General features: G+C 45.4%; 1 protein-coding gene across 1 annotated transcript in view; it reads left to right on the top strand.

The window, feature by feature from the left end:
* LOC147114038 (polycystin-2-like) overlaps window positions 1-19,471 on the top strand; it is a 99,166-nt gene extending 79,695 nt beyond the window's left edge. The window contains exon 13 of the mRNA XM_085996183.1: window positions 18,184-19,471. Coding sequence (XP_085852309.1) covers window positions 18,184-18,210 — 27 coding nt within the window. The 3' untranslated portion in view covers window positions 18,211-19,471. The remainder of the gene's footprint in view (window positions 1-18,183) is intronic.
* Window positions 19,472-19,711: the final 240 nt, after the last annotated feature.

The following is a 19,711-nucleotide window of genomic DNA, read 5'->3' as shown; positions in this document are numbered from 1 at the left end:
ATATAGGGTGAGGCTGGGTGCTGTAGATTGTTCAAGATTCACTTAATCTATCAATATCCCTTTTGTAATGTTATGCTTCCATCTACACTGCTTACAATGATGACTATCAAAATGTCATCTGAAAACTTGGATATGTGGCTCTCTATCCCATCATCTAAGTTGTTAATAAATATGGTAAATAGTTGAGACCCCAACACAGATCCCTGTGGGACACCACTAGTCATATCCTGCCAATTAGAGTACCTACCTATTATCCCTACTCTTTATCGCCTGCTGTTCCATCAGTTTCCTAACCAGGTCAATAATTTGCTTTCAATTCCATGAGCTTCAACTTTAGCTAACAGTCTCTTATGAGGGACTTTATCAAATGCCTTCTGGAAGTCTATATAAATAACATCCATAGACATTCCTCTGTCCACTACTTTAGTCACCTCTTCAAAAAATTCAATCAGGTTAGTCAGGCATGACCTACACTTTACAAATCCATGCTGACTCTTTCTGATCAACTGAAAATTTTCAAGATGTTCAGTCCCTCTATCCTTAGTTATAGACTCTAGTAATTTCCCGACAACAGATGTTAGGCTAATTGGTCTACAATTCCATCGTTTCCCTCTCTCACCCTTCTTAAATAGTGGAGTGACGTGTGCAATTTTTCAATCTAAAGGAACTGAATCGCGAGAACTTTGCAAGATTGTAATTAGGGCATCTGCAATGTTCTTACCTACTTCCTTTAAAATCCAGGGATGGAATCCATCTGGTCCTGGGGGTTTGTCACTCTTTAGTGCCATTATTTTATTCATTACTGTTATTTTGCTTACGTTAATTTTGGCGAGCCCCCGTCCTTGATTCAATATTAGTTTCCTTGGGATGTCTGGCATGCTATCTGTTGTGTATGTACCTTTAAGGGAAGAACTGGTTTTAGACTGCAGTACCGGCAGTGACCACCCCTGTATAAAAGGCCCTAGCAGGCTTCTGTATTTCAGTCTTGTAGTGTATGTACCCGTCTACCTTTAAGAGAACTACTTTAGGTGTGGCACTACTTGTTTGGCTTCTGTATACTGTAATACCGACGGTGACCACACCGGTATATAAGTGTTGTGGCATGATTCCTTGGGCAGATTCGCCCTGACCTTCGAATAGTAAAGACCTGTTTGTTTGTTACTCCTGAAGTCTGTGTCGTTATTAACAGTACAACCCACAGACTTTACAGTGGCGACGAGTCCGATCGTACCCTGCGGCAAGACTACCAAAGCAACTAAAGAGCGTCGAAGAGAGGCAACCGCCCTCGTCGTTATGCTGGAAGAAAACACGAGGCTGCAGCAATAGAAAGGAAGAAGACTTTAGCAACAAAAGCTTCCATCAGCAACAGGCACTGACTACCCTTCTACCACGGTGCGGAGTGAGCCGATCAGCAGGAAACAAGGCGGCCGCGGAGACTGTGAGTAGGGGAAAGTGTAACGAAATCCGGAGGATAAGGGCTGTGCACTCGACCACGGTCGAGGGGGAGCAGAGCTGGTCAGGAAGGCGGGTCCAACGGCGTCATGAGATAGCCGGACCACGATCGGCGGGAAAAGCCGGGCAGCGACCGAAGCCACGAAGCGCTGAGACCGGGAGCAGGCGCAGGAAGAGAGAAACTCAGCCGCAGCCGGGGAGGGAAGCACCGGACTGCATGAGGGCTGGGAGGCGAACGGGAGCCGGGCGTGTGGGAGAGGCAGAGCCGACCAAAGGAGGCTGCGCGAGAGCCAGTCCAGCGGCTGAACTGTTCTCCACCAACGGGGTACCCAGCGCCGGTAGAGCCGAACGTGGGGGAGAGAGAGACAGAGCCGAGCAAGGGGAGAGAGACTGCGTGAGAGCCAGTCCAGCGGCTGAACTGTTCTCCGTGAACGGGGTACCCAGCGCCGGTAGAGCCGTGCGAGCGGGAGAGAAAGACAGAGCCGAGTAAGGGGAGCTGTGCGGAAGCCAGCCCAGCGGCTGAACCTGTCCGCTGTGGGGAAAGCGTACCCCTCCCACCAGGGAAGAAACGCGGGAAGCCGCCATTAGGCGGAGAAGACGACAGACGCGGGAAACCGCCATTGAAGGGGCGGGGAGAGAAGGAAAGAGTGGGAAACCGCCATTATCGCGGGAAAAACCGCCATCTTAGAAATAAATAAATAATAAATAAGAATTTAAAGAAATACTTGTGCTGCTCCCAAGGAAAGGAAGATGCCTAAGCGAGGGAATATTAACGATTTTAATTCTGAGATAGAAGACTGGGCCACGTACGTGGAACGCATCGAGATCTATTGTGAAGCCAACAAAATAGAGGAAGACGACAAAGCGATAACATTGCTAAACTCGATGGGCGCAAAGACATACGGGCTCTTGAAGCATCTACTAGCACCAGCTAAACCGGCGGATCAGACTTTCGAAGAGATTGGAGCTGTTCTGAAGGACCACTTGAACCCCACACCATTGATGTTGGCTGAACGATTCAAATTCTATGCAAGAACGCAACGGAAAGACGAAAGCAACGCGGAATATTTGGTCGAACTGCGTAGGCTAGCGAAATGCTGCCAGTTCGGAGGGAATCTGACAGAGGCACTGCGAGACAAGTTCGTATGCGGATTGTCCAAGGAAGGGACGCAAAAGCGACTACTCGAAGAGAACGACCTCATACTTGACAGGGCTGTCCTTATAGCCGCATCGCACGAAGCCGCAGCGAAAGGAACGGCAGAAATGCAGCTAAAGGCGGCGGCACTCGGGGTGGACCAAATTACCTCAAGTACAACAAAATGCTATCGTTGTGGGAAGACAACACACGACCAGAATCAATGCTGGTTTAAGAACCAAGAATGTAGGAAATGTGGCAAACTGGGTCACATCGCTAAGGTATGCCGGTCAGGGAAGAAGACCAACAACCAAAGGAAGCCACCACAAGAAAAGTACAACAAGGTACACAAGGTGGCTGAGAAGAGTTCAGACGAACAGAATTCAGACTCAGACCCAAACAGCCAGGAGCTGGGTAGTCTGAGAATTCACAATGTGAGTAAGGAAGCTGACCTACAAACTGTCTGGGTCATACTAAAAATAGCTGGAGTCCAAGTAAGAATGGAGTTGGACACTGGATCAGCTCTATCAGTCATAAATCGAAGGGACTACCACTGGCTATTCTCTCACATACCCTTAAGAAATACCAAGTTCGTATTGCAGACATACATGGGGCATAAGGTATACCCCATGGGGAAGATAAGAGTCAAGGTGAGAGATAGGGGTAAAGAACACCCAAGAATGAACTTGTACGTATTATCTGAGGGAGGACCACCACTTCTAGGACGAGAGTAGATCAAGAAAATAGACATGGAATGGCACTATCTAAAAGCCATAATGAGTGAGGACTCGGTGCAAGCTATCAGCTCAGATTCTGAAACGGATGACGATAAGACCAACTCAAATATGGAAGACAAGGCTAAAATGAACTTGCCGACTATGGTGGAGAAAACGAAGACATGCATAAAGGCTTATGCTACCGAGAAGAATAAAGCTTCAGAGCAGAACTCCAGTTTGACAGAGAATTCTGAGCCTGTTCAAGTTAAGGACTTATCCACGACGGAAGAACACCGAACTCGGACTCAAACTTATTTCAAAGTACGACAACAATTAGAACAGTTGAGTTACCGTCTCGTACAAGAGATGAAAACAATGGAAAAGTTCTGGGACACCGAATGGGAGAACCTGGAAAGACAGCAGAGGCAGCTAGCTCAAGCAAAGAGCGACCATAGAGCCATTGTGACCAATTACCGATCACATCTCCCTTATGATGTTCAGGAGTTAGAATATTTGCATGATCTAGAGATACAGCATAAAGGCAAACCACGCTACACTGAGGATTTTGTTCTGCAATTGGAGACGGAGCTAGTGCAGGCAAGGTTAAGAGAAGCTGAATCGCAGTGTGCACTTAAAGATATGCAGAAAAAAATCTTGGACATGGAAAAGAGAAACGCTTCTTTACCTGATGTGAATAATGTGGCCATGTTGCAAGAGGAGCTTATAGGGGCGAAACTGAAAGAAGCTAAGCAAAGGATGTTGGAACTTGAAACACAGAACCAAATCAGCAGTAACCAGCTATGTCGAGCAGAGAAGGAGTGCTATGGTCTACATGAGAAGGTGCAATATCTCTCAGCCCAGAATAAGGGACTACTCACTCAGTTAAATGAAAGTAAACGGAAAATGGCTGAGATAGACTGCAAGAATAAAGAAGATTTGATGGCAGTGAGACTTCGAGAGGCAGCTAGCATAGCAGCCTTGGCTGAACTCCAACAGGAAATTGCGAAAGAAGCAAATGAAGAGGAATCTTCAGGAAGCCAGGATGTTATTCCAGTTCTTCTCTACGACTCCTTACAAGCAGAGTGTGAGAAGTTGAAAGAACAGTATGAACAGGCCCAGGCTACAATTCTGGAGGGGGTTAACTCGGCAACCTCTGAAAAGCTAGTTTCAGTAGAAGCATATGAACAACTAAAGGTTGAACATGAGCAAGAAGTCCAAAGGCTGCAGGAAATTCTTGATGAGCTCAAGGCCAAGACAGACTCATCGGTAGAAGTTCCATCCATAGATGAGAAATTAGAGGTGAAAGACATGGCAGAACATGAAAGACAAGATGTCCAAGAACTCATAAAAATATTGAAGGAAACCCAAGACAAATATGAGGCGGCAATGTCCGAGGTTCAACAACTTGAAGAACAGATTCAACTGGGAATCCTTTCAGTGGAAGAAAAGGAAACTGTAAGAAACACAGAGACTGTAAGGATGGTCCCTGAACATGAGCTAGAGAGCATCAGGGCGCAACTTTTCCGAGCGCTGAAAGCCAAAGTACAAGAGGAACAGAAGGTGGAAGCATTGGAGGAAAAGGTGGATGAAATGGAGAAGACTCTGATCCACAGTGTTCCCGTGGAAGAGTTAACGGTCAGCCAACTCCTTCATATGCTGAGGGAAAAGACTCTGCAATGGGAACAATCTGAACACGAGCTTCAATCTTCAACGGGAAGGAGTTCGGAGCTCTCAAAAGTTTGGGAAATAGCTGAGGTTGCAAAACAGACTTTACTGGGATGCCAAAAGTACGCTGAATCACGTCTATGTGAACAACAGAATGTTGAAACAGCTGCTCCAGTAGAAGGATTGAATAGCCCGATCAATCAATCCCCGAGGGAAGGGGAAGTGTTGAAATCACAAATGAGGCCATTAGTGAAGGATTTGCAGGAAACCCAGGAAGAGCGGGATGAAGATGAATGCATGAAGAAGTCTTTTCAAGAAAGATGTCTAGGGAAGGAACCACAGTCAGCTAACGTCCAGATGGGTAAGGAGGAAGTAGAAGGCCCTCTCGCTGGCCTAACTCAGGACGAACCCGAATATTACCATGACCTGTTGAGTGACACTGAATATTACGAGGATGTGGTCTGCCCAGTGTGATGAAAACTCCCAAAGTGCCGAAATCAGGATGAAGCACTTAAAGTCGAAGGAACATAGAGAGTTGGTGGCGCTACAGCTGGCAGCTGATAAGGGAGCCCCGAGAGTCTCCAAAAAGCAGAAAAGAAAAAGAAGCAGAAGATGATAACTATCGCAAATATTATCACTTCTACCAGATCATGCGTGGACCCTACGAAAGGAGTTAAATCAGTTGGGAAGTAGGAAAATATCAAGGCAACCCAGTTGTTGTAAAAGTCAGCACTGCTGGTTCAGCAGGACGAAAGTTCAAGCTGTTACGTCAAGAAAAGGATATGGAGGAGTTACGCTAGCAATGTGAACCATCTACACCAAAGAGATGTTGTTCGGACCGAGTCAAGATCAGAGACTGAATCTGTGAACTGTTCCCGCAGAGACTGAACCTGTGAACTGTTTCCCACCGAGACTATGTCTGTAAATTGTTTTATATGAAGTTGAAGATGTGTTATGTTTAATGGGGACTCTGTATGTAATAAGCTAAAAAGGGAGGATTGTAGTGTATGTACCCGTCTACCTTTAAGAGAACTATTGTATGTAACCGTTCACCTTTAAGAGAACTACTTTAGGTGTGGCACTACTTGTTTGGCTTCTGTATACTGTAATACCGACGGTGACCACACCGGTATATAAGTGTTGTGGCATGATTCCTTGGGCAGATTCGCCCTGACCTTCGAATAGTAAAGACCTGTTTGTTACTCCTGAAGTCTGTGTCGTTATTAACAGTACAACCCACAGACTTTACAAGTCTGACGTTACCCTCCGTTCAGAAACAAAAGAGTTACCCTCCGTTCAGTAAAGTACCTGTTAAACTGTTCTCCCGAAGTCCGTGTATTATTGAGGCGCGGACTTTACAGTGGTGACGAGTAAGTTCGAACTCACCTGCAGTGTTGCATCATTTCACGGGGATCTCACCCTGAGAGGAGGTTTCTTGGAGGTCGAAGTCTGAGCAACAGGCGTCGACCGCGGGCAACCGCCCAAGGATTCATCGGTGTTCGGAGAATTGCGGGAGAGGCTGTGGAGAGCTGAGCTTGGCTCCCAGTTAAGGTGTTCCAGCAAATCGTGCTGGTAGCAGGTAGTGCGCTGACCCTTCCGGACTGCGGCGGGCTCGAGCTCGATCGAGCGGCTCTACAAAACGGGCCGCGCAGTGTTGCCGGGAAAAGAAAAAAGAGAGAGAGGGTGGAGCGCACAGGGCGCGGTCAGTGCTCAAGAACCGGGCAGCGGAGAGAAAATAAACGGGGGAAGGAAAGTGAGACGCGCTGAAGCCGCGGGTCGCCGCCATTACCCTGTAGAATGCTAGGAGCAGTGTGGCAGCAAGGGGAAGAAGGAAAAGCGCGGGAGGCGCCATTTTATCCCATTGGGGAAGAAGGAAAAGCGCGGGAGGCGCCATTTTATTGCATTGGGGAAGAAGAAAAAGCGCGGGAGGTGCCATTTTAAATCACCCAAGATGCCGAAAAGTGGCAGTATCACTGCTTTCGACAACGAGGTAGAAGACTGGACCACGTATGTGGAAAGAATTGAAGTGTACTGCAAGGCAAATGAGGTGGCCGATGGAAAGATGGCGTCGGTATTATTGAATTTGATGGGCGCGAGTACATACGGCCTATTGCGGAATTTAATTACCCCAGCTAAACCAATGGAGAAAAGTTTTGAGGAGATTGTTAATACCTTACAGGAACACCTAAACCCTACACCGCTGCTGATAGTTCCATAAAAGAAACCAGCACAAAGATGAGCGCAATGCTGACTATCTTACGGAACTACGCAAGTTATCGAAGCACTGCCAGTTCGGAGCAGGACTGGCAGACACCTTACGGGATAAGTTTGTCTGTGGGCTCCAGAGTGAAGGAACCCAGAAACGACTACTTTCGAAAAAGGACCTGACGCTAGAACAGGCTTTCAGCATGGCAGTATCCTACGAAGCAGCAGCACGGGGAGCTGCGGAAATACAACAGAAACCACAAGAATACAGCGCTAATGAAATGGCGTATGGAGCAGAAAAGTGCTATCGCTGCGGCAGAACAACCCATGAGCAGAAGGACTGCTGGTTTAAGGACAAAGTATGCAGGCAATGCGGGGAAATGGGACATATACCAAGAGTCTGCAGGTCGGGAAAGAAAACCAACACTACAAGAACTACTAAGGAAAAGTACAAGAAAGTAAACAAAATGACAGACGGTAGTTCAGAAGATCAGGAGAGTGATAACGACTCCGGGAACAGGAGACTAAGTTGTCTAAAGTTACACAACGTGATCGCAAAGGAGGATCACCGAACTATGTGGGTCACCCTCATGATAGCAGGGTCCCAAGTAAAGATGGAATTAGATACAGGATCAGCTCTAACTGTCATGAATCGACGAGACTATGAGCGGCTATTCTCACACATACCCTTAAAGGACACGTCCGTTGTATTGAAGACATACACGGGGCAAAAGGTCTACCCCAGAGGAAAAATAAGGGTGCCAGTTAAATATAACGGCAAGGAAACACAGAAACTATATATATCTATATATATATATATATACTACAAGATGGAGGACCACCATTATTGGGACGTGAAGGGATCTGAAAAATACAATTGGATTGGCATGCCATTCAGGCGCTAACTGTGACTGACAAAAAGGATGATGACGTCGCACCTGGACGTCTGTCACAAATTCTAACTGACGCGGAAGAGGTGTTCCAACAAGGACTTGGGACTCTAAAAGGAGTAAAGGCAACGATAAAGATTGAAGATAATGCCAACTCAAAATTTTTTAAGACCAGACCAGTGCCATACGCGATCCGCCCAGCTGTTGAAGCTGAACTGGAGAGTCTGGAGCGTTCGGGTGTGCTGTCCAAGGTGGACTGGAGCGAGTGGGCCACACCCATCATTCCTGTAATGAAGAAAGCATTGAGCAGCACGCCTGGGGAGCCAAAGAAGGTTTGCATCTGTGTGGGGTTTCAAGGTGACTGTGAACCCAGTCCTGCACACAGTACAATATCCACTGCCACGGATAGAAGATATTTTCTCCTCACTATCTGGAGGGAAACGTTTTACAAAGATTGATCTGGCCCAAGCGTATCTACAAATGGAGGTGGAAGAAGCATCTAGTAAATACCTCACAATAAACACTCACAAAGGCCTTTACCAGTACAATCGACTGGTGTTCGTGGTAGCATCAGCCCCAGCTATTTGGCAGAGGGCAATGGAACAAGTTCTGCAAGGGATCCCAGGGACCCAGTGTTATTTGGATGACATCCTGGTGATGGGCGAAAATGACAGTGAACACCTTGCCAACCTGGAGCAGGTGCTCACTAGATTGCAGGAATATGGGCTACGAGCCAACCGCCCCAAATGCGAGTTCTTCAGGAGGCAAATCTCGTATTGTGGCCACGTGATTGATGAGGAAGGGTTGCATAAGTCGCCAGACAAGATTGAAGCTGTAGTCAAGGCTCCAGCACTGGAAAATGTGTCACAACTGAGGTCGTTTCTTGGACTGGTGAACTACTACCATAAGTTCTTGCCGAATTTATCCACAATTCTGCACCCACTGAATGCCCTGCTGCAAACTGGAGTAACATGGAAATGGAGTGATGAGTGTAAGCGTGCCTTTCAGGAATGTAAATGCCTAATCACTTCAAAAGAAGTATTGGCCCACTACAACCCAACACTACCGATTCGGTTGGCATGTGATGCGTCACCCAGTTCAGAGAGGCCAATAGCCTTTGCATCGCGCTCGTTAACCTCAGCCGAGCGTAATTACGCTCAGATTGACAGGGAGGCCCTCAGCCTGGTGTGGGGGGTGAAGAAGTTCAATCACTATCTGCACAGGCAGAAATTCACCCTACTGACTGATTATCAGCCACTGGTCTCCATTTTTAACCCAAAGAAGGGCGTTCCGGTGATGACGGCGCAACGGCTGCAACGATGGTCACTTTTTCTAGGGGCACATCAGTACGACATAGAATACAAGGGTACGAAGCAGCATGGAAACGCTGATGGGCTGTCGTGCCTACCGTTGCCTACGGTAGAGGAAGCACCTGCAGTGGACCCTGTTGAGATATTCCATGCGACCATAGTCGAATGTCTGCCTGTTACAAACTCAAGTATAGAGAAGGAAACCCGAAATGACCCGACACTCTCTCGGGTCTATGATTTGATGGTGAAGGGATGGCCAGCATATGGCGACTCACTGCTGCCAGCATTCTCGCCAAGGAAAGAACAGCTGTCAGTGTGCCGGGGGACCTTGATGTGTGCATCCCGAGTGGTAATTCCACCCAAGTTGAGAGACAGAGTGCTAAATGAGCTTCATGAAGGTCATCTGGGAGGGGTAAAAATGAAAAGCCTAGCCAGGGCTTATGTGTGGTGGCCAGGAATCGATAAACAAATCGAGGACCTGACCAAGAGCTGCTCAGGATGCCAGAAAGTCCAAAATGCACCACCACAGGCCCCTCTACACCCATGGGAGTGGCCCTCATCTCCATGGCAATGGGTACACATTGATTTTGCTGGTCCATTTATGGACTCAATGTTTCTAATCGCTGTGGACGCCCATTCGAAATGGCCAGAGGTCATTAAAATGTCCTCCACCACCATGGAGAAAACTATTGCAGTCCTATGGACCATCTTCGCCAGGAATGGGTTGCCAGAACAGATTTGCTCCGACAATGGGCCACAGTTTGTGTCTGAGGATTTCCGGAGGTTCCTGAGGAATAATGGGGTGAAACATTACACATCTGCCCCATATCATCCAGCCACAAATGGATTGGCTGAAAGGTTTGTACAGACCTTTAAAAAGGCAATAAAGGCGATGTATAACGACGACATACCACTACAACACAAGGTAGATAATTTCTTGTTTGCTTACCGGAATGCGACACATGCAGTCACCAACCAAGCTCCAGCCATAATGTTCTACAACCGAAGGCTAAGATGTCGCCTGGATTTGCTCAAACCAAACATAAGACGAGATGTTGAGGATAAGCAATTCCAGCACATCAACGAGAGGCCAACCAGAAGCTTCAAGATAGGGCAACCAGCCTTGGCCCGTGACTACCGAACAGAGAAATGGCAGCCAGGAACGATATGCACACAGCAGGGACCACTAATGTACACAGTGGACGTTGGAGAGAGCATCATGAGACGCTATGCTGACCAGATTCTGGAGTCTCAGGAACAAGCCAAACCTATACCATGAGCAGGTGCACCTGGTAATCAACCCGAAGTACAGATTGCGTCTACCTCAGCAGCAGTGGTATTGGAAGCTGACGAACCAACCAATGACAATGAACCAGAATCGACTCCACCGCAAGAACAGGATACTCGAGAAAGGCGCTATCCAGTCAGGATTAGGAAGCCTTCTCAAAGACTGAACGTATAAATGATTATTTCGGTTGATGTATATAGTACCCAGAAAATTGTAATTGTAATTAGTTATTATTTAATTGTTAAATGAATGTTATGTACTGTTAATCTAAAAGGGGAGGAATTGTTGTGTATGTACCTTTAAGGGAAGAACTGCTTTTAGACTGCAGTACCGGCAGTGACCACCCCTGTATAAAAGGCCCCAGCAGGCTTCTGTATTTCAGTCTGACGTTACCCTCCGTTCAGTAAAGTACCTGTTAAACTGTTCTCCCGAAGGCCGTGTATTATTGAGGCGCGGACTTTACACTATCCTCTTCCTCTACTGTAAATACTGATGCAAAGTAATTATTCAACATGTCCACCATTTCCTTATTTTCATCTACAATATCACCGTTATCAGTTTTCAAAGGGCTCACATTTCTCCTGACCACCCTCTTTTTCCTAATATAATTGTAAAGAATTGTGTTATTTTTGATATGCTTTGCAAGTTTCTTGTCATACCCCCTTTTTGTAGCGCTATCTGTGTTGTCACCTTTTGTTGTTCTTTGTATCTCTCCCAGTCGCCAGCATTTATGCTATTTTTTGCATTTCTGTATGATTTTTGTTTTAGTTTTATGTTGTCCCTTACCTTCTTAGTCATCCATGGCATTTTTTTTGGCAAGTATAGCTCTTGCCCCTTAGGGGTATAAACTGATTCTGTATCACATTAGATTATTTTTTGAACACCTCCCACTGTTCTTCTGTCGATTTACCCATTAGCAGATTTACCCAGTTTACTGTGGACAGTCTCTGTCTCATCCCGTTGAAGTCAGCCATACCTAAATCTAGAATCTTAGTAGCTGTTTCGCGTTTCTGCCTTTCAAACATTATGTTGAACTCGATCATATTATGATCGTTATTGGATAAATGTTCACGCACCATTATGCTGTTAACTAAATCTGCCTCATTACTCATTATTAAATCTAATATGGCCTGCTCCCTTGTTGGTTCTAGGATATATTGTTGCAGAAACCTATGCTGAACACACTCAAGAAATTCACCACCTTTCTGACATCAGCTACTCTGCTTATTCTAATTAGTATGAAGTATGAAAGTTAAAATCCCCCATTAAAACCGCTCTTCCTTTACTACATGCTGGTCTAATGTCTGCATTTATACATTCTGCCACTTCACAACTGCTACTGGGTGCTCACACACAATTCACACTACAGTCTTGCATACTCTTCTATTTCTTAATTCTATCCATAAAGTCTCCACTATCTGCTTACCTCTCATTATATCCTCTCATCATTGATGTAATTTCATCCTTAATCACAAAGGATACTCCTCCACCTCTACCAGTTTCCTCCTTCTTCCTGTAGATCGTATAACCTATATTTAGTTCCCCGTCCTGACTGTCTTGCAGCCATGTCTCAGTAATAGCTACCATGTTATACCCTCCAAGTTGAATTTGCTCCTGCAATTCATTATATTTGTTCCTTGTACTCCGTGCGTTTATATAACATTTGAGCCGCACACCCTATCCTGTTTTTCTCATACATTTCTTACTTTTCTCTCCTGATTTAATTTTTTAAAATTCATTTATGGGATCTGGGCATCGCTGGCAAGGCCAGCATTTATTGCCCATCCCTAGTGGCCCTTGAGAAGGTGGTGGTGAGCAGCCTTTTTGAACCGCTGCAGTCCGTGTGGTGATGGTACTCCCAACAGTGCTGTTAAGTAGGGAGTTCCAGGATTTTGATCCAGCGAGGATGAAGGATGGACGATATATTTCTAAGTCAGGATGGTGTGTGACTTGGAGGTGGTGGTGTTCCAATGCACCTGCTGCCCTTGTCCTTCTAGGTGGAAAAGGTCGCGGGTTTGGGAGGTGCTGCTGAAGAAGCCTTGGCGAGTTGCTGCAGTGCATCTTGTAGATGGTACACACTGCAGCCACAGTACGCCAGCGGTGGAGGGAATGAATGTTTAAGGTGGTGGATGGGGTGCCAATCAAGCGGGCTGCTTTTTACTGGATGGTGTCGAGTTTCTTGGAGTATTGTTGGAGCTGCACTCATCCAGGCAAGTGGAGAGTATTCCATCACACTCCTTACTTGTGCCTTGTAGATGGTGGAAAAGCTTTGGGGAGTCAGGAGGCGAGACATTCGCCACAGAATACCTAGCCTCTGACCTGCTCTTGTTGTCACAGTATTTATGTGGCTGGTCCAGTTAAGTTTCTGGTTAATGGTGACCTCCAGGATGTTGATAGTGAGGGATTTAGTGATGGTAATGCCATTGAATATCAAGGGGAGGTGGTTAGACTCTCGCTTGTTAGAGATAGTCATTGCCTGGCACTTCTGTGGCGCTAATGTTACTTGCCACTTATCAGCCCAAGCCTGAACGTCGTCCAGGTCTTGTTGCATGCAGGCATGGACTGCTTCATTATCTGTGGAGTTGCGAATGGCACTGAACACTGTGCAGTCATCAGCGAACATCCCCATTTCTGACCTTATGTTGGAGGGAAGGTCATTGATGAAGCAGCTGAAGATGATTGGTCCTAGGACACTGCCCTGAGGAACTCCTGCAGCGATGTCCTGGAGCTGTGATGATTGACCTTCAACACCACAACCATTTTCCTTTGCGCTAGGTATGACTCCAGCCAGTGGAGCATTTTCCCCCTGATTCCCATTGACTTCAGTTTCATTCGGGCTCCTTGATGCCAGACTCGGTCAAATGCTGCCTTGATTTCAAGGGCAGTCACTCTCCCACCTCTGGAATTCAGCTCCTTTGTCCATGTTTGGACCAAGGCTGTAATGAGGTCGGGAGCAGAGTGGTGCTGGCAAAACCCAAACTGGGCATCAGTGAACAAGTTATTAGTGAGTAAGTGCCGCTTGATAGCACTGTTGATGACACCTTCCATCACTTTGCTGATGATTGAGAGTAGACTGATGGGGCGGTAATTGGCCAGATTGGATTTGTCTTGCTTTTTGTGCACAGGGCATACCTGGGCAGTTTTCCACATTGTCGGATAGATGCTAGTGTTATAGATGTACTGGAACAGCATGGCTAGAGGCGCAGCTAGTTCTGGAACACAAGTCTTCAGCACAATAGCCGGATGTTGTCGGGGCCCATAGCCTTTGCTGTATCCAGTGCGCTCAGCTGTTCCTTGATATCTTGTGGAGTGAATCGAATTGGCTGAAGACTGGCTTCTGTGATGGTGGGGACCTCGGGAATAGGCCGATATGGATCATCCACTTGGCACTTCTGGCTGAAGTTGGTTGTAAACGCTTCAGCCTTGTCTTTTGCACTCATATGCTGGGCTCCACCATCATTGAGCATGGGGATATTCTTGGAGCCTCTTCCTCCCATTAGCTGTTTAATGGTCCACCACCATTCACGACTGGATGTAGCAAAGCTTTGATCTGATCCGTTGATTGTGGGATCGCTTAGCCCTGCCTATAGCATGTAGCCCTGTGTTGCAGCTTCCCCAGGTTGGCACCTCATTTTTAGGTACACCTGGTGCTGCTCCTGGCATGCTCTTCTACACTCATTGTTGAACCAGGGTTGGTCCCCTGGCTTGGTGGTAATGGTAGAATGAGGGATATGCCAGGCCATTAGGTTACAGGTTGTGGTGGAATATAATTCTGCTGCTGCTGATGGCCCACAACGCCTCATGGATGCCCAGTTTTGAGCTGCTAGATTTGTTGTGAATCTATCCCATTTAGCACGCTGGTAGTGCCACACAACACAATGGAGGGTGTTGTCAGTGTGAAGATGAGACTTCGTCTCTACAAGGACTGTGCGATGGTCACTGCTACCAATACTGTCATGGACAGATGCATCTGCGACAGGTAGATTGGTGAGGACGAGGTCAAGCTGGTTTTTCCCTCGTGTTGGTGCTCTCACCACCTGCCGCAGGCCCAGACTGGCAGTTATGTCCTTCAGGATTCAGCCAGCTTGGTCAGTAGTGGTGCTACCGAGCCACTCTTGGTGATGGACATTGAAGTCCCCCACTCAGAGTACATTCTGTGCCCTTGCTACTCTCAGTGCTTCTTCCACCTGGTGTTCAACATGGAGGAGTACTGATTCATCAGCTGAAGGAGGGCGGTAGGTGGTAAATCAGCAGGAGGTTTCCTTGCCTATGCTTGACCTGAAGCCATGAGACTTCATGGGGTCCAGAGTCACTGTTGAGGATTCCCAGGGCCACTCCTTCCCACCTGTATACCACCCCTGGGATGGAGGAGTTTGGGACATTGGCTGAAAGGTATGATTCTGTGAGTATGACTATGTCAGGCTATTGCTTGACTAGTCTGTGGAACAGCTCTCCTAATTTTGGCACAAGTCCCCAGATGTTGGTGAGGAGGACTTTGCAGGGTTGATTGGGCTGGGTGTGCCAGGGCCGTGTCCATAGCCAGTGCCGGGTGGTCCATCCAGTTTCATTCTTATTATTTTGTTTTGTAGCAGTTAGTTACAACTGAGTGACTTGCTGGGCCATTTCAGAGCAGTTAAAAGTCAACCACATTGCTGTGGGTCTGGAGTCACATATAGGTAAGAACAGCAGATTTCCTTCCCTAAAGGACATTAGTGAACCAGATGGGTTTTACGACAATCCAATAGTTTCATGGTTACCATTACTGATACTAGCTTTTTATTCCAGATTTATTGAATTAACAGTTTAAATTCCTCAGCTGCCGTGGTGAGATTTGAACTCACGTCTCTGGATCATTAGTCAAGGCCTCTGAATTACTCGTCCAGTAACATTACCACTATGCTACCGTTCCCTATACTTTACTAAATTACCTTATTTGCTCAGAAGTTTGTTTCAGCAATCGAGAACCTGGGACTTCAGATACACCCACTTTTTATGGGTGAGGCTCACGCTGTGGGCAGATCCTTACCAAAGATATAAACTTTGGTATAGGATCACAAAAAAGATTTTAACATTTAAATGAGATCACAATTGCCACAAGGTAGGTGGCGTGATCGGGTTTCAGAGCCGTTTCATGTTTGGGAAGGGGGAAATTTAGGGCAGCGGATGCCTAAGCTTTCCTTGTGGGGCCCAGAGGAGCATGCCTGCTCCTTCTGGTCCCACAAAGATGAGTTTAAAAACTTAACTTTGTCAGACTTTTTTGGGACTGATCCATTTCTGACCTGGGTTGGCCTGGCGGGAAAGCTGCCAGGCCTGATAAAAATAAACTCTGGACCTGATGACATCATCTTTATCTGATACGCATATGTACAGAAGGACCCCACCAGCTTTTGTTGCGTGTCCCAGCCGCCTCCTCAGGAACAGTTTAAAATCGCGGATGGCAGGATGCTGGCGGTTTCTGGGCAGGTAAGCAACTCTAGGCTTTTAACTGCCTACCTGCCCAGTGGAAAATCACCCCCAGTCTATCATCCAATTTACCAGATATCTGCTAGTCAATTGTATAAACTTTACCCTGAATAAAGAACTGTTAAAGACTGAGATTGATAGATTTTTGGGCAGTAAGGGGAAAAGGGCGGGAAAGTGGAGTTGAGGTCAAAGTTCAGCCATGATCTTATTGAATGGCGGAGCAGGCTCGATGGGCTATATTGGCCTACTCCTGCTCCTATTTCTTATGTTCTTCTGTAAATAAATAACGAGGTACAGTATTTCAATAAAGCACAAAACTGCAACAATTTATCTATCTCTGAACCTTGCGATAAATTACTTCTCTGAAATGAATTTTTACATTTTTACTCCAAGTAGAAACTTGCAAAATGTATTAAGAACTGAGCAATAATAAAACACGAGAATATTATGACTTTAGTTGAACTGATATACCATGTGACTCAAATGGACACCACGCAAGGTATTATTTTACTGTTTGAAATGAGGGCAAGGAGTAAATATACAGCTTGATGCAATGGCAAGAATTGAAAATAGTCTGATCAGGTCCTGTACATGGATCTAAGGAATGGCCCGGATTTTGCGGCCAGCAGCAAACCAACGGCACTTGCCCACAGACTTTCTATTGGCTTTTGCACTGGAACTTGAGGCGATTAGAAATCCACTTTGGCGCAGTGCCATCTACAGGGAATTTGGGACCTGTGTGAACAGGTAACGCAACTGTGTATCTCCTTAACCAATCTGGTTGCAGAATCCTTACCGAGGCACGGAGAATCTGAACCAGGAAGTGCAAGTTAGAAGAGTTAATTCAATGCCAAATCAGGTACAGAAAGCAAAATAAAGAAAGAGAGAGGGAAAGAAAGATGGAATTAAGAGAGATATAAGGGACAAAGAAAGTTTAAAAAATATATTATTTACATTTAAAATCTCCAACAATAATTAAAATCTGAAGGAATGAGACTCCACACTTGTAAAAGTTCATTTTCAGTGCCAGGGGAGGTTATTTGGCAGTAATTAAAACTTACCACACCATTAAAAATTTACTTACACTGGAATGGACAAGCCCCAACTTTTTCTGGCATGTTTAGTGGTTATATATACAATAAAGTATCGCAACTTCACGACCCTTTCACGTATTTGAATGCAGTCTCTCACCAAGGTACTGTTATAGCAAAGCTTCTGGAGGAGCAGGGTAACTTGGACAACAATTTCCTGATTTTTGCATTTAACTGCGAATGTGCAGTCGCTGAAGTTGCTGTCCGATTTACGTGAGCGCCAATAGACTGACCATTATTTTTATTGCAAAATCCAGGCCAATGTGATGGCAAGCTAGATGGACTGCCTGGCCTTTTCTTACCCTTACCCTTTGTTGCATACCAGAAAATCTTTTATAATTCATTCTTTGAGATTGTTAGAAAATACACGTTACAGTGACAGGTGTAGTATAGAAATAGCATTTTATACAACTTTCTTGTTAGTAGGTAAACCATATGTGTCCATCTAATGTGTTGTAGTGAGGAATTATTTAGTGTGTATATACATAAAGGTTACACAATGCGAACAGCAGAATGCCCAGTTTCTCAGTGAGAAAGATCTGATAGCTAACATTACAACAGTCCTCTGCTTGTTTTTATAAAATCTAGAAAAAATTTAAGTGTCTAGATACAAAAAGAGTCTTTTCACACTTCTCGTGTCACTTGAGCTTCCTCTCGGGTCTCCCTAGTTGTCATTGCACTGGCCTTAAGAACTGACCAAGTCTGTTCTGAGATTTACTCCTTTCACTAATGAGTCAGGGACCTATTAAGAATCCCTTGAATGGAATTAAGAGTCAATACCTTGAGGATTTACTATTCCTTTCATAAGTAGTCAGGGACTTGAGGAATATTTAGTGGATCAATAATGCAAATGTATTATACACATGTTTTTATCATTTTTTAATTTAATGTCAAGAGACAGGTTTTGTTGTTTAAAAACTGTATAATCAAAGCCATTAAAAGTTAAAATATTTTGCCCGATTCTCTAGTCTGAATTAATAGAAGAGATTTCATAATTCAAAGCTCGATTCCAGAAGAGGAATAAAAGGACACAGTTTTGATGAAAGAAATTACAACAGCAATAGTCCTACTTTTAGAAACATGGATTAGCCAGCTGGGCACAGAAACATCAGCAAGAACCTTTTCATAATCTTACTTTATGTAGAATTTAAAAGTATTAGCAAGAATGTAACAATAAAAACATTGCAGTTGATACCAGTTTTATTTACAAAATAGAAACCAATGTCTGCAGTAATTTACAGATGATGAACAGTTTATGAGGAGGTACAGGGTAAGAGAAGCCGGGTGGGGAGGAAGAAAATGACCGCATACACAAGAAAAAGAATGATCTGTAACTGCAATGCATTAGCATATACTTGTTTAAAAAAAAAGATGCGAGTAGCAGCACACTCACTTTTAGCTTAAGCAAAATAGTAGTAACAAATACTTTCCAGATTAAGGCCTAGAAATTTGGCCACACAGTGCCCATTTTTCAGGGGCTCGATGGCCTCCAGTATGGCAGGCAGGAAGCACAGGCTCATTGCGAGCTGGAAATGTGCCATTCGCCCTATTGGTAAAGACCAAAAAAAAAAAAAAAAAAAAAATCGGCGTACTGTGCCCACGCCTGCATTAGTCCCTTTTCATTTTCAAATAAGGGGCCAGCCACACTCAGGAAAAACAGGTTTACATCCAGCCTATTTGGCAGACCGGCAACCTAGAAGGTAAATTATTCAAAAATACCTGAATGTAGAGCCAGGATGGGTGGGAGCGCTCCTCCTGACCACACATTAAAAGTGTGGGCCGCAGCTAGCCACCACTCACCCTCATCCGCACCCCCCTCCCCGATTACCACCACTTCCTTCCCTGATTGCCATTGTAACCTCTGCCCACCCCCGGATCACCGCTAGTACATCCATCCCGGCCACCCCTATCTCCCAACCTAGTCGCCCCTTCCTCATTTAACTGAGGGTCTCTGCGACACGAGTAGTGGCATGATCTTCAATTGCGCTTCACCTGCGAGCTGCATTTTGCTCGAGGCCCTATATTGAGGGTGCCTTGGGCTTTATCATTCAGGTTCAGGGATCGTTCCCTGCGCCCCACCCACCCAAAAATGGCCGTGCTCAAATTTCTATGCAATGGATGTTTAGCCACAGATGCTGCCTGAACTGCTGAGTGTTTCCAGCATTTTCTGATTTCCAGCATCTGCAGTATTTTACTTTTTGTTCTACAGTAATTTACTAGGTTTTAACAGACAGGATGTCCCCAAAATAGACATCAAAAAAGTACATTTCAACCATACCTCAGGCATGTTTTGCCAAGTTACAATTTACTTTTGTGTTTTTGTGCATTTATTCACAAGATTGATACAGATGAGATGACCATTTGGCCTATCCTAACTCAATTATTCAAAAAAAAAACATTCATATTCAGTTATCCAGTGGTTTCTTAAATGTTTATGCTTCCACTACTCCATCCAAAAGTCCATTACACGTGTAAACTTTCTGATAACAGTTCTAG

Source organism: Somniosus microcephalus, chromosome 8, assembly GCF_052327205.1.
Source record: "Somniosus microcephalus isolate GS21.2 chromosome 8, FLI_Smic_1.0, whole genome shotgun sequence".
Taxonomy (NCBI): Eukaryota; Metazoa; Chordata; class Chondrichthyes; order Squaliformes; family Somniosidae; genus Somniosus; species Somniosus microcephalus.
This window is presented reverse-complemented; position numbering and strand designations above follow the sequence as displayed.